The 13,302-nt window shown below is 38.8% G+C and overlaps 1 protein-coding gene across 2 annotated transcripts in view; it reads right to left on the bottom strand.

Moving 5' to 3' along the window:
- Nucleotides 1-13,302, bottom strand: part of ARHGAP6 (Rho GTPase activating protein 6) — a 322,604-nt gene that overhangs the window by 26,552 nt on the left and 282,750 nt on the right. For both annotated transcript variants that reach the window (XM_013129608.3, XM_031051180.2), the window contains exons 4-5: nucleotides 6,151-6,407; nucleotides 1,742-1,937 (exon numbers count right to left, since the gene is read on the bottom strand). In XM_013129608.3, coding sequence (XP_012985062.2) covers nucleotides 1,742-1,937; nucleotides 6,151-6,407 — 453 coding nt within the window. The remainder of the gene's footprint in view (nucleotides 1-1,741; nucleotides 1,938-6,150; nucleotides 6,408-13,302) is intronic.

Genomic DNA, 13,302 nt, shown 5'->3' on the forward strand with positions numbered 1-13,302 from the left:
GTCAGAATAAATGTCATCTTAGAGGTGACATGGTTTTTAGCAATGAGAATGTGAGTGGAAATGCTAAGGGACTCAAGCAGGTGTGTATCTAATATAATTTTACACAGTTACACGTTTTTTTGCAAAAAGAATGAAAATGTCTATAAATTGAAAAGTTTATGGTCTAACGAAGGCCACTCTGCAACATTCATTTTCTCTACTTACATACAAGAAATATAAAATAACCTTGCAAAACAAATGCGTTTTGTAAGCAACAAGGCCACATTTGCTTGTCAGAGATGTGTAGCTTCACAGCAGTGCTTGGGGTTGCACATACTCATCACAGATGATCAGGTAAGCTTATGCCCTTTAGTTTCAACATAACAGCTCCCTTCAAACAGCTCCCTTCAAAAATTCTTCTATCTTTGGTTAAGAGAAAATTATGCTGACAAAATAACATTTAGTAAACTCAGGAACATTGGTGGGGAAACACCTGAGATGGAGATATTCATACTGGGCAAAAACTGGATGATCAAGTGACATAAAATCACAGCATCCAAAGGATACTCAGCTGATAGCATTTTTGGCTGACTTTAGACACTTTCATGTTCTCCAAACTCAGCTTCCCTTGCTTAAAGGAAGTAATTCATCTCAATTTACTCATCCGCACAATTACTTGTCAGCTATGGTATCTTATCTCTGTAAAAGGCTAACAATGACTCTTTTTTGTAGAGTTCATTTATACATTTGTATGTAATATGGTTTTCAATTATGTATTGTAAAAGCTTTGCATTGTTTAAATTGCAGTCCTCATCTGCAAAAGCCTTTTATTCAGAGTCAGTAAATGATTTCTTTCTGATCAAATTAGGTGTCAAATACATCATCTGGTGTTGCAATCACAATTACTTAATGGTTTATTTATTATCTGGCCATGTAACAGCTCTGTCTTGCTGTGGTCAAGTTATTTCAAATCTCATTAAAAATCTTTACAAGACTAAGATACATTGGGAGAGATGTTGAACAGATACCTTGATTAACTATTGTTTCTGCATTACATAAAGCTGGTGGGAGGTCTGTGTCTAGACAATCATGAAGACAAGAGAAGAATATTGGCAGAAGCTTGTAATTCCCTTTGGAGAGAGCAGGCTTGATCCTGAGGCTGATCAAGAGGACTCAGCCAGGGACAAACTGCATAGCCAGCCCATGAGCCTTGTAGAGAACAGGAAAAAGCTTCTTGGAGCTTAATGTTATTCAGCATAGGATTTTTTTCTTTCTCTGAGCTTTTATCTTCAAATGATGCTTCCAGTTATGTCTTGCACTGTAGTATAAGCAGTTAAATTAACTCTGACACCTTAATATCCACTCGTTTGTGAAGAATGACTCCAGGCTAACTGGCACATTTTAGAGTTTTATTCTCAAGGTATGGGTAAACCTGTGGGGTATGAAGCGCTGTTCCTGCAGAACTGAGCACCCCAGTTAGAGATGAACAATCTCTAAGAAAATGTCTCTTCCCCCATGCTGTATGGGCCAGTTTGCAAGTTTGTAGCATAGATCATTAGTTTGGGAAGGTGTCATCTACGTGATTATTGGCAAGACAGTATCTTTAGCAAAAGTGAATTAGGAGGCAAATTAGGAAGGAAAGCAATCTACTTTCAAAGATATCCTTGCAATTGGAAGCATATGCTTGCTTCTCAAAATGTGCATTTATTTATAGGATAGTAAAAATATATCTGACACTCTTGGGAAAATTAAATATTCTTACCATGCTTTTCCAAGTGCTGACAGCAACTATCTACAAGCCGGGGAACCTGCCTGTAAATAGGGTTCAGGCTTAGCTTCTTATCTCTTGCCTTTTCTTTCTTGCTCTGTGCTTCTGCAGGCAAAGAGAGCTGTAAAGCCTCTAACAATCGTGACTGATTGTCATCAAGATCTGTGATAGAGTCCACAGACATCGCACCCTGTAAAATACATACACATAGAACAATCATTGGGTCTGAAGATACATAAACATCACAGTACCTTATTTAACAAAGACTTTTGCCTACCTGCATTTTAAACTACCTAATACAAAAAATACAGTTTGCTACACAGGTTTTGTAAAGTAATTAAGTTATAATACCAGTGTAATGGATGGGAAAATCACAGTGGTACCAATGATATTATTACCATACTACAAGAAATAAAAATTAGATATTGAAAAAACTAAATGTTTTCTTACTCACTTGGCACACTTTTTCATTGTTGTAAGCCTGCACATACTGCAGGACAAGGATGAACCGTGGTCCATGTGCACCTCAGCAGCACAATATTTATGCACATGGATATATATATACACGTTTTAAAACCTGACTCCCTCCCTCTTCTGTAGCTTGAGACATCGTATCAGTGAAAATGATGCAAATAGATTTACAATGATATACCATACACAGATAACTGATAACACAAATACATACAACTACAGAGATTGAGATAATCCCCACATTATCACAGACCAAAGACAGACCAGAGGAGCAGAGGGGTAATTTTTATAAATAATTCTACTTCATGTATCTTAGTATTTTAGAATCATTAAAATCGCAATGAAAGGTTTGAAAACTGTGTTTGCATTACAGCAAGGCACAGAAGTTCAAGCAGTATGTAAAGGATAAAGCAGCACAAGCAGCAGGAGGTTTACAGCATGTTTCAGTGTTCAGTCTAGAAAAACAAGGTTTGTTTTTCAAACCTCAAGATTACTGTCACTTCAAAATGACCATTTTCCTCAATTTTTATTTCACTTACAAGGCAAAAAAAAATTTTAGAGGGCATCAAGAATATTAAATATTAATAAAACTAAAATTAAACAAAAAATTGTAATTCTCATTTAAAATATCTACTGTAAATTACTTTCTTTCTTTCTGAAACAATGGATACATTTTATTATAACATAAAATTCACTGTAAAGGGATCCAGCATATCATCCTAAGAGAATATATATTCCCATTCAAAACTTTGCTGACAAATTTAATTTCTTAAAAGCACGCTGTTCCACTGACAGCTATTTTACAGACTGCTGGTGAGATTTCTACATCTGTTAAATGAGAACTGTACAATTGCTGGTGAATTTCAAGCTCTAGAAGTATTTTCTTCCACCAGCCTGGACAACTGAACTTTACAGAGATTTCCGACTCATAAGCAACTCATACAAGTCCACAGAGATTTCAAATTAGAAAAATTTTAGTTCAAAATATATTTTTATTTTTTTAATAAGAAAAAGCATCTAATTTATCAGGTAGATTTCTGTTTCTTAGAACTTATGGAAGACTTGTAAGTAAAACCCAGTGAAGTATTTAGATTTTTTTTTGACCATATCCCAAAAGAATTACTAGACCCTTAAGAATGCAGCTTTGATCTTGATTTCTGACGTGTCTCAGAAGTACATTTGCTTGATTCCCCTTACAATTTCTTGCTAAAAGGAAGCAAACCAAAACAACAAAAGACCAAACCCCAAATCAAACAAGAATCTCTGTCTGTGATCCATGTGTGTATAATTCCAACTGTAAATTTTTTTTTATCTTACAAGTTTGGGGCTTCAGACATCAAAATTAGTTGACTGACACTGACCCTAACACCATCCTCATTGCTGCAGCTCCCAGGCAACTCCTGTACGACAGGTGCCAACCTTTATACTCTGCCTTTACTGGTCCTTCCCTGCCTGCAGAACATCCTCACCTCATGAATCATTATTATCACAGAGTCACTTAAGTCGGATTCAGATCCCCAAAAGAGATGTAAATATAGTCAGTTCACCATTATCCTTGGGCACTTTATCAAAGTTGTGGATTAACTGTTACACTGAGCTGGCTTTAGGAAGAGTGACCTTGAGTTCAGTGGCTAAGGTACGGCACTGCTTGGCAATACCAAGTCCAGGCCAGATCTGATTTTAAATTTCAAAGTGCAGAGGAAAACAACACTAACATACTCCATGGATCCAGTTCAAACTCTGCCAGACCTACTAATTTAGACTCAAGCAGACCTATATGATTGCTGAAGAATGATGCAGGAGATCATGCACATTGTTGCCCACTACTCCAGGACTATCAACGCAGACATAGTGTTACCATGAACTGCAATGCCCAGCAACCAAAAAAAAATCAAGTTCCATCTACTAGACATTTCCTTTGCACATAACAGATACCAGTCCCTAACTGAAAGCCTCAGCTGAGTGTTTGAAGATTCACTGGAATACACAAAAGCGAATGGTACAGTTGCAAAGAAGCAAATGGTAGTGATAAACAATCCCTCCAATTTAAGGACTACACTCCAGTTGTCTATGCAACATTTGTGTGAGAAACTGGTTGTATCAGTTCCATGTACTTACTTACTTTTTTAAGGATTTACAGTGGTATAGTTGAAAATAAACAGTGAAACATTGCCCAAGAGATAAAAGTGAAAGCTTCCTTACGATCCCCTAAAAACTGAAGGAGCAAAGTACACTGATAAGCAGAAGTATAAAAGCCAAAAACAGACAAGATATGGGATGTGAGTTGATATTAATGTTAAATAATTGACAATTAATGAAGTACATTACTGACTGACTGAGGTTTACTTCCAAGAGAAAATGCCAGATCCCTCCATGTCACGCTGCCCACCTTTGCCTACTCTTATTTTTCTGTAGATGAGCCATGTGCTACTGCATCCTCATGAGTATGGACTAAAGGTTCAAATTCAAGACCATGAAAGCTGCAGTACTAATACTGCCAAAACACCACCCAAAACAAACAAGCAAAACCCCTTCCCATGCATCAAGGAACTTTGCCCTGGTGGAGCTTGAGCCCTTGGATATAACAAAGGGTCCAGATTCCTTCTGCTTGTTGGCTGGTCAAATGCATGTCAGAGATCTTAACACACTTCAAAAGAACATCAGATGACCCATATCTGGACACATGAGTTACCTTTCCCTCATATGAAAACAGGTTCTGAAGCCAATGGGTATGTACGGTGAATTTCTCTTTTTTGTCACTATCTTCTGAAAGAAGTTGGCAGGTTACCCTTCATGTTTACATTCAAGTGTACTTTGCACTTTTATTTAAACACAACTTTCTGTTCTGTACAGGTCAACAGCTGCATGTTATGCATATGTAAGAATGCAAACATCTTCAAATATTATGCTATTTGCTGACAGAATGCAGACATTTCAAACTTCAGCTGACAACTAGAGGGAAAAAAGGCAGGTCATGGGCCTCTTCAATCTTCTCTTAATTTGCAATTTACTCTAGTTCTACCCATCTTAGCACCCTGGCTTGAAGGGCCCTACACAGCATGTCTCTGAAGCAGGTTTTATCCTAGGGATGAAAGAACGTGAAGATCCTAAGAAAATATTTTATTTTCCAAGGTCTGTTCTTGTAACCCAAATTTTTTCTTAGGTTACTTAACATTTATTGCAAATGAAATTAAAAAGCAGTAATCTATAATCTTTATCCCATGGTAACAAAAAAAAATCTACTACTGCTAGTAGCTGCAGTGATGGAAAACTGGAAAGCTCAGAGCATACAGAATACTACAAAGAAATGGTCTACCAGGTACCTATCTTACATTCAGGATTAACATTCAACCCAAACCATGACACTGTGCTGCTAAAAGCATCTTCATGCCCTGTATACAGAAACACCCTTCAAAGAGCCTGGTATTGACAACTTCTTACTCACCACCAAGGACATGATCAGAATTAGAATATGGGGATTTTTATTAATACTAGGATAGGGATTACTAGATTTATCTCCAGGTTTGTAGAGCTAAATTAAGAGAAACCAATCACATAGGTTTGTTTCTTCCCCAGCTGAAAAAATTAAGTTGAAGATGGACGGAATTTGTTACATCTAAAAGACCTAGACTGGATGTAGATAAAGGGAGTGAACAGGAAGACTTCTAAAAAGTCTTTCTACTGCTTTGCCATCTGTTACAGACTTGGACAGCTCATATCATCTTTTCCCACCAGCACCAGAGAAAGATTTCTTCAACAGTTAGAATTTTCTGTTATTGACCAGGCTAGATTCCACCTGAAAAAAAGAAATTACTGTTCGAACATGACAGAAGAAATACTCCACAGCCCACAAGTACAACAGGGTTTTTTCATGCTCCAGCTAGAGGCTTTGGACCAACTGGCATGCACCATAATGTGATAGGTTTACTTACACGCCTCCTTGCTCGTGGCGCTGGCTCGGGTGTGTTTGGAGAAGTGGATTCATTTGGTGTTTCTGAGGTTGAGCTAAGAGATGAGTTACTGCTTGAAAGTTCTTTGTTCTGCCTTTTAGTTCCAAATGGCAAGAGAAAGGCCACAAAATCTGAAACATCTTTTTGCTCTTCCTTCTGAGAGTCTTGCTTGAGCTTGTAGGCCCGGTCATTAGCAATCACTTGGGACAAGGGCATTCCAAAAGCCTGGGGAACAAATTCTGCAACAACAACAAAATTAATGTTTACTGAACATCTGATATTTATTTAGCACAAAAAAGAATTGAGTATTAAGCTATTAAACAGAAAAACAATCCAAAGTCCCTTTAAATATATAATAATTCCAAGGAGGTACTGGACTGCATAATAATAGTAATATTCAAATTATAAAATACTAGTGGAGATGTACCAGGTAATTGTAGCCCAGGGTATCTTAATCCTTTTTCCAGTTGCACAGAGAATCTTGGAAAAATCACTTGGGAGCAGATCTGAGATCTTAACTTCTATTAATAGCAACTGCAAGTCAAGCACCTTTGGCTACATCACTCATGTTTCAGACCACTTCACCAGATTTCTTTATCACAAATGCTGCAGGGCACCAGGGTCAAGAGGTACAGGAATGTTCATGGGTCTCATTATAGGCCAGGAAGGTATGCATCTACCTGCACAGGGAGCTTGTAAATGCATACACTATTCAGACTAAGCCTCCAAGGATATGGTTTTAAATATATATATATATGTATATAAGAACTATACTGCTTTAACATGCTGTTAAGATTAAACTAGTTTACTAGTGCTATATCAGTATAAAGGTCCTTTGTAACAGTACAAATATATATACAGAGATATACAAAAATACATGAGAATACACGTTTCTCTCTATTAACAAAGAGAACATCATCCCATCCCACATCAATATAGCTGCAATGTACAAAACCAGAACATGCTTCTGGTCTCAAAGTAAAATGCTCAAATATTACACAAAACAAGAAAAATGCTGTATCAGCCAACAACAACTAACACTGAAGTTTCAAATCTAGACCTGTCTCAGATTAGAAGAACCAAAACCATTGTGCCAGACTGCCAAGTAGAACTTTTTTATTATCAAGTGAAAAGAAAAATAGCCATTGACTCTATTAATCCTGATGAAAACAGCTGCAACTTCTACTAGGTTCCATCTTCAGACCTGACTATATCAGGAATAAATAAAGCGCCAGATATTAAAAGCAACTTTTTCTTTAATGTACCAAACAAAGAATAAAAAAAAAAAAGAAGAAAAAAAAAGGCAAACAAAAAGTTCCTTATTTTTAGACAATAGTCTAAATGATTAAGACTGAAGCTCCTCTGGGGACCTGAAGTCTGACTACAGCTTTGATGACACTTTCAAATTTTATCTAGACTTACATTACTATTAAGATTAAAGCAAGACACTGAAAGCAAGGGTATGAATCTTGAATGAGGACATTACTAGCCTATCACACTAAAGAGACAATGGCCTATTCTGATTTGGTGAGTAAAATTGCTGCTCTTTACAAGTATGAAATGTTAGCCATGAACTAACTTTGGTGGCTAGACAAATCAGGAAGCAGAGCCTCACATATCAAGCAAGTCTGGAAGCAATCTGTGAGAATGACATCTAAATCCATATGCATTTAATTTAGGACAAGAAAGAACATCATTACATGGGTACCAAGTGATGCAGGGATTGCCAGTTCCAGGAGTCCAGAGTTAGACCTGTCCTTTGTGTACCTAGCAGAGTGTGCCTACAGAATTATGAGAATATAATTTTTTGCTGTTTTGAATTATCCTCCCAATGAACATTTAAGACCACAAACTTGAAACACACATAGGCAACATGTCTCCCCCTTCTGTCACTCTATCTGTGTACTTTGTTATACATCCAGCAACCCTATTTAACTGTCCTTCCACAACATTTCCTGAGAAAAGCCACTGAGCCAAATGAAATCCTGAACATTAAATATTTTCTTGACTTTTTTTCTCACAGCCACTTATACATCCGATTGTGATAGGACAGCAGTATGTATGCCAGTGATGCCCAACAGAATGCTGATGCCATTGATCCTACAGTAGGATCTCCGCACTGCTTCACTGAAATAATTCCATTACAAAGACCTTCTCCCTGACTTCATTATGTAAAGGGTTGCATTTTGAGGTAGGTGTTGCTCCTCCTTGAAAGCTCTCAGGTGTGGGATGCCAGGTTTTTAATTGCTCTTGCTCAATGTGCCTGTGGAGCAGTGAAAGGACTCTGAGCCTCTACTCTAGGCTGCTTTGCTGTAGGCCTCCTTCTCAGAGGACATGAACCACTTCCCCGATTTCTCAATGTCTGGCAGAGATGAGGAACTGGATGAAAACCAACTGGCTGATTTTCAGCCTAAATACAGATGGAAGTGATGCTGGCTGGCAGTGCTAATTACGTTAAAGTACTGGCAAAACTAGTAACTTTTTGCTCTTTTGTTGAAATTGAGAGAATTGGTTGCACCCTCTGCAGACTGGCTACAGCCTTAAGTTCCCACCAAATCTAGGGTGCCTATGGATGGTCATGGTGAGCATCTTTTGACCACCACTGTTCAGAAGTATTCAACCTAATGATTTCCTTTTTGGACAGGTAATCTCACGTCCATTAAAATGAATGCTAGCTCTTTTGATATTTCAGATTCACAAAAAAAAAAAAAAAAAAAACCCCACAAAAAAAAACCAAAAAAAACAACCCACCAAAAAACCTAACCAACAAAAACAAACCAAAACCCCAAAACAAAGGAGTTGTAATTGTGCAATGAATTCAGCAACTCACTGATGGAGAGAAAGGGCACTGACTCAGACATGTAGGTTTGAGGCTCTGATCTCATAATTAAGGTAAAAGCATCAACTGACTATTTACTGCTGTAGACTGGGGTTCACCTCTGCTAGAGAGGTTTTATTTGCATGAAGAAATGTTCCATAGGGCAGGGGCTCAAACTCTGGTCTGTTGTATACATACCCATTGAATGCCAAAGCTACTAAGTTAGCTACTTTCTGTAGACCAAATAAAAATTTGATCACTTACTCAATTAGAAGAGTGAGCAGTTTAAAAAGAAATTTTGTAGAAAGCACCATATAAAAATATGAGATAACCTGGCAGGCTGCACAATCAGCTTGGAAACACAGACTCATACCCTGGGCCGGCAGCACGTAAGGACTTCACTTCTGATCCATTCTGGATTTTAGTGTTTATTGGCAAAGAATACAAGTGCTATTTTGGAGAAGTTCATAATTTCTCTTACCAGAAAGTCCATCTTGCAGCTGAGGCAAGTTTCTTAACAAAAATTTTGATCAAAACTGGTATGCTCCTAAGAAATCTTTCTGTAGTGGTAAATCAGCATTTTCTAATAAAAAGCAGCATGCCACTGAACAACTCCCAGCCAGATCAAATAGGAGTTGCAGTGATCAGAAATCCTTTTCTTTGCTAATCACATAAGACATCCAGGACATTGACCCATACAGTTTGTTTACTTGGCCTCATGCCACCCCATCTAAGTATAGTTTCAAAGACTTCTCTGAAGTTTCAGCTGGTGAAAATTCTGGTTTCCATCCCACAAACCATAACGGTCTATTAAGAATCAGTGAGGTATATTCACTAGACCTTAATGAGGCTTTCAATGCTGATGAAGTGAATGGCACACACTACAGAAACTTTGGATAGTCTCCTTAGCACTTTAAGTGCTGGTTTTATGCTGTTAGAACCCTGTGATCAAGACCTACTGAGACCTTTGTACTACCTCTATTTAAATGAGAGGAATAGAATGGAAGACAGCTCAGAGAAAAATATGATTTAAAAGAAATATTTAAATAGGGAAGGGTCTTTGAACCAAACTCTTCAGCAAGCCAGCCTGAGCAACTGTTTTATTAATGGAAATTAATTACTTTGGGTCTATAGAGAATGATGAAAGCAAGAAAATATGGAAAATGGAAACCTTGATCCATTATGGAAATAGCAAAACTCCTTCCATCTGACAACTCATCAAAACCTTGCACTGCCTCAAGATAACACCATGTTCTCAGGATCAGTTCTACAGCTGAAACTCTCTTCCCCAGCTATTTGGAGCTCCCTCACCTCCAAGGATTGATATAAGGCCATCCCAATCACTTAAGCATTTTCTGTGGGTATGTCTTTGTTTTTTATCTTTTAAAAATTCAGAGTTTCTTCAGCACTTTAGTTGACTTTAGTACAAAATAAGACAGTGTTGCTTGAAAAACCCCTTTTGTATATGTAGAGAGCATGAGAAACATTTTCAAAGCTTCTTACAAAGCACAGTGGGGTGCGGGAAAGGCTTGGGAAAAAAAAGAAAGAAAAAAAGGGCATCACATTTCTGATAAACTGTAATAAAAAAACCCAACTTCCTCCTTTGAGGAAGCTTTCTCTTTAGGCTGCGCCAAGGCATACTGACATCATGACAGGCTGAATTACTGAATAACAAATTAAAGCATTGAAAAATACCTCTAAATTTACTGAGCATGGCTGGGAAGTAAACATGGAGGATGTTTTCAAGAATTCTGAACTAGAGAAAAATCGAACACCTATTGTGGGATCTCCATATACCAGAGAGTATGTGGAAGACCACAGAGGAAGGCTTTTTCTCAGGAACTCCAGCATACACAGCAGCTCTGCTAAGGCCTCACAGATGAACCTGTCAAGTGTTTACATTCCTCACAGAAACATCAGCAAAATGGATGCTTCTCAGTTGCTCAACAAATCACGTAACAAGTGATTATTTCTGAGCATGCCTCCTAGCTCACCTGTAGGTTTTACTGGAACCAAGGCAAAATGGAGCTGGTTTACTGACAAAATGTTCCAGGACATATCCTTTCTGGAAGGTGCCTCTCTCATGAATGCCTGTGTGTATTTTCCAAGTAGTCATGCTTACGCTGATCCCTGTATCACTGGCAGAAGACGAGACAAAAGTCTCCTCTTCTGCTGACATCAAAATTAGAAGTGGATTTGTAAGGAAACAGTATCCAGCTACCAGCATGCAGAGCATCCTAAGAATTTCTTATTCCAAGCAGCACTGACGTTTTATTGCTCCTCTGGCCTGAGTGCTGTTTCTCAGCAGCTAAAGCAAATGTTTAGAGACATATGTAGATTGAGCGTCATGATGGCCATTAATAACAAAGAGGCTGAATAGGAAAAAGCAAAGACACTGAATGATGGAAGCTGAAAATCCTACTTAAATATCTGGGTGCAGTGTTTGCTCTCCTGTTTTGTCTATTTACATCCAGCAAGTTTTGCTATATCGTGCTCTGGTGAGTCACTCAGTGATGTAAAAGCAATTGAAAAACACAGTTTAAAATTTTCCCCCTTTTAATGAGATGGCAACAGATGTACTTGTCAAAAAGGGCAAAATGAAAATATGAATCTCATTTAAAGTACATTCAGTTCTACTTTGGTGCCTTTGTTGGCCTTCAAAAGTATAACAGTTTGTGGAAACTGTCACTTAACAGATAGGTTGATTGACTGATCCATCTAAACAAGATGCCATGTCATGAGAGTAAGAGCTCCAGAGATTAGATTGAGTTCTAAATGATGAGATTAAATCTCCAAACACTCCTAGAAGAAATGAGTACCATATCCTTTTGGTTATGCTTTTTAAGTGCAGCCACCTGGTGGGGTGCAATGAAGAACAGTCTTGGGCATAAATTAAAGCAAGGCAGTACCTCTCCAGAGAGAGTAACTCCAAAAGTCTACACCCTAAGGTAGTTCAGTGCATGTCAGTGCTAAAGGAAAAGGTTTCTCAGGCAAGACCAAGGACACAAGTACTCCCTGCTCTTTCTGAAGAACTGCTCATGCCTCATGCATCCTGCAGCAAGGCCTCCATCATGCTTCCCTCATGATCAGCACAGTGGCCTTTTCTCCAGCTCTTTGGCTTCCTGTGCCAGGCACATCTCAGTGATCTCTGGCTGCAAACCACATACAGAATAATCACACACTGCTGTGTGATCATCAGGATTAACCTTTAGGAGCCTATCTATTGAAAAACAACTTTTCAGGTAGGATACACTCCAGATGAGACCTAACATGGGCTCCTCAGTTGCTACTTGTCCTACTATGTGGGGTTTCCCAGTATGTAAATGACATACTCTTCAAACCGCAACTGTGCTTACAAAAGTGATGCTGAAGGGATAGAAATGCTATTTGACTTAAGGCAACTCATCTGTAGAAAGCGCTGTGAAATTGGCTTCCCTGCTTCCCCTCTGGTGTCCTGCAGCCTGGTCTCACTGTTTCCTTCTCATCTAGACTGGCTACCAAAAAAACACCCACAAACCACCCCCCCCAAAACCCCCAAACAACCAAAAAAACCCCCCAAAAACCCCAACAAAAAAAACCCAAACCAACAACCAAGCCCCACAAAAAAACCCACCAGAAAAGCCAGAAAAATCAGTAAAAAAAAAATACCCCAAACCACAAAAGAAACAGAAGGAAGACATTCCTTTTGGGCATGAGGACTAGGGACCTGCCCAGGTGGGTAAATAAATCCTCCCAGCCTTTTGTGCGACTGCACACACATTCACAGTGTGGAGTCTTTGTTTTGGACTGATTGCCCAGAAGCGGAAGGTACTCTTTATAATATAAATGGTAGTAAGGCTTGTTAAAAAAACACCATGCAATGGACCAGGATGCTAATTCCAGCTTGCTGTGACATGCATGCACCAAGTGGAGATCAGACTCTGACTTTGAGTGACATGGAGAACGCTGCTCAGAAAAAATGGTGGGCTTGGCCATGACATGAGCATGACAAGCTCATCCTTATGGATACCTGCAGCACGAGGCCTTACGTTTTACCTTCCAGATCCAGCTTGTCACCTGAAAGCTGGGCAACTTTCCCTTCTAACTCCTGAGGCTGGGAGAGATGCTGGTGCTGCTACTTCCTATAGGAGAACAGCTGCTTTTCACAAACTGTGCCAGGTTAATGTCCCACACATGGCACAACGCAGCACCTTGCCTGGTTTCTCATCCCCTCTACCATCATGGATCAAGAGTCTGCTTAGCAAGTATCTGTGGGGCAGATGATCTTGAATAACTCAGAAGGGCAAAGAAGTGTATACCAGAAAAAAACAGGGACA

This window comes from Melopsittacus undulatus, chromosome 2 (genome assembly GCF_012275295.1).
Source record: "Melopsittacus undulatus isolate bMelUnd1 chromosome 2, bMelUnd1.mat.Z, whole genome shotgun sequence".
In the NCBI taxonomy this organism is placed as follows: domain Eukaryota; kingdom Metazoa; phylum Chordata; class Aves; order Psittaciformes; family Psittaculidae; genus Melopsittacus; species Melopsittacus undulatus.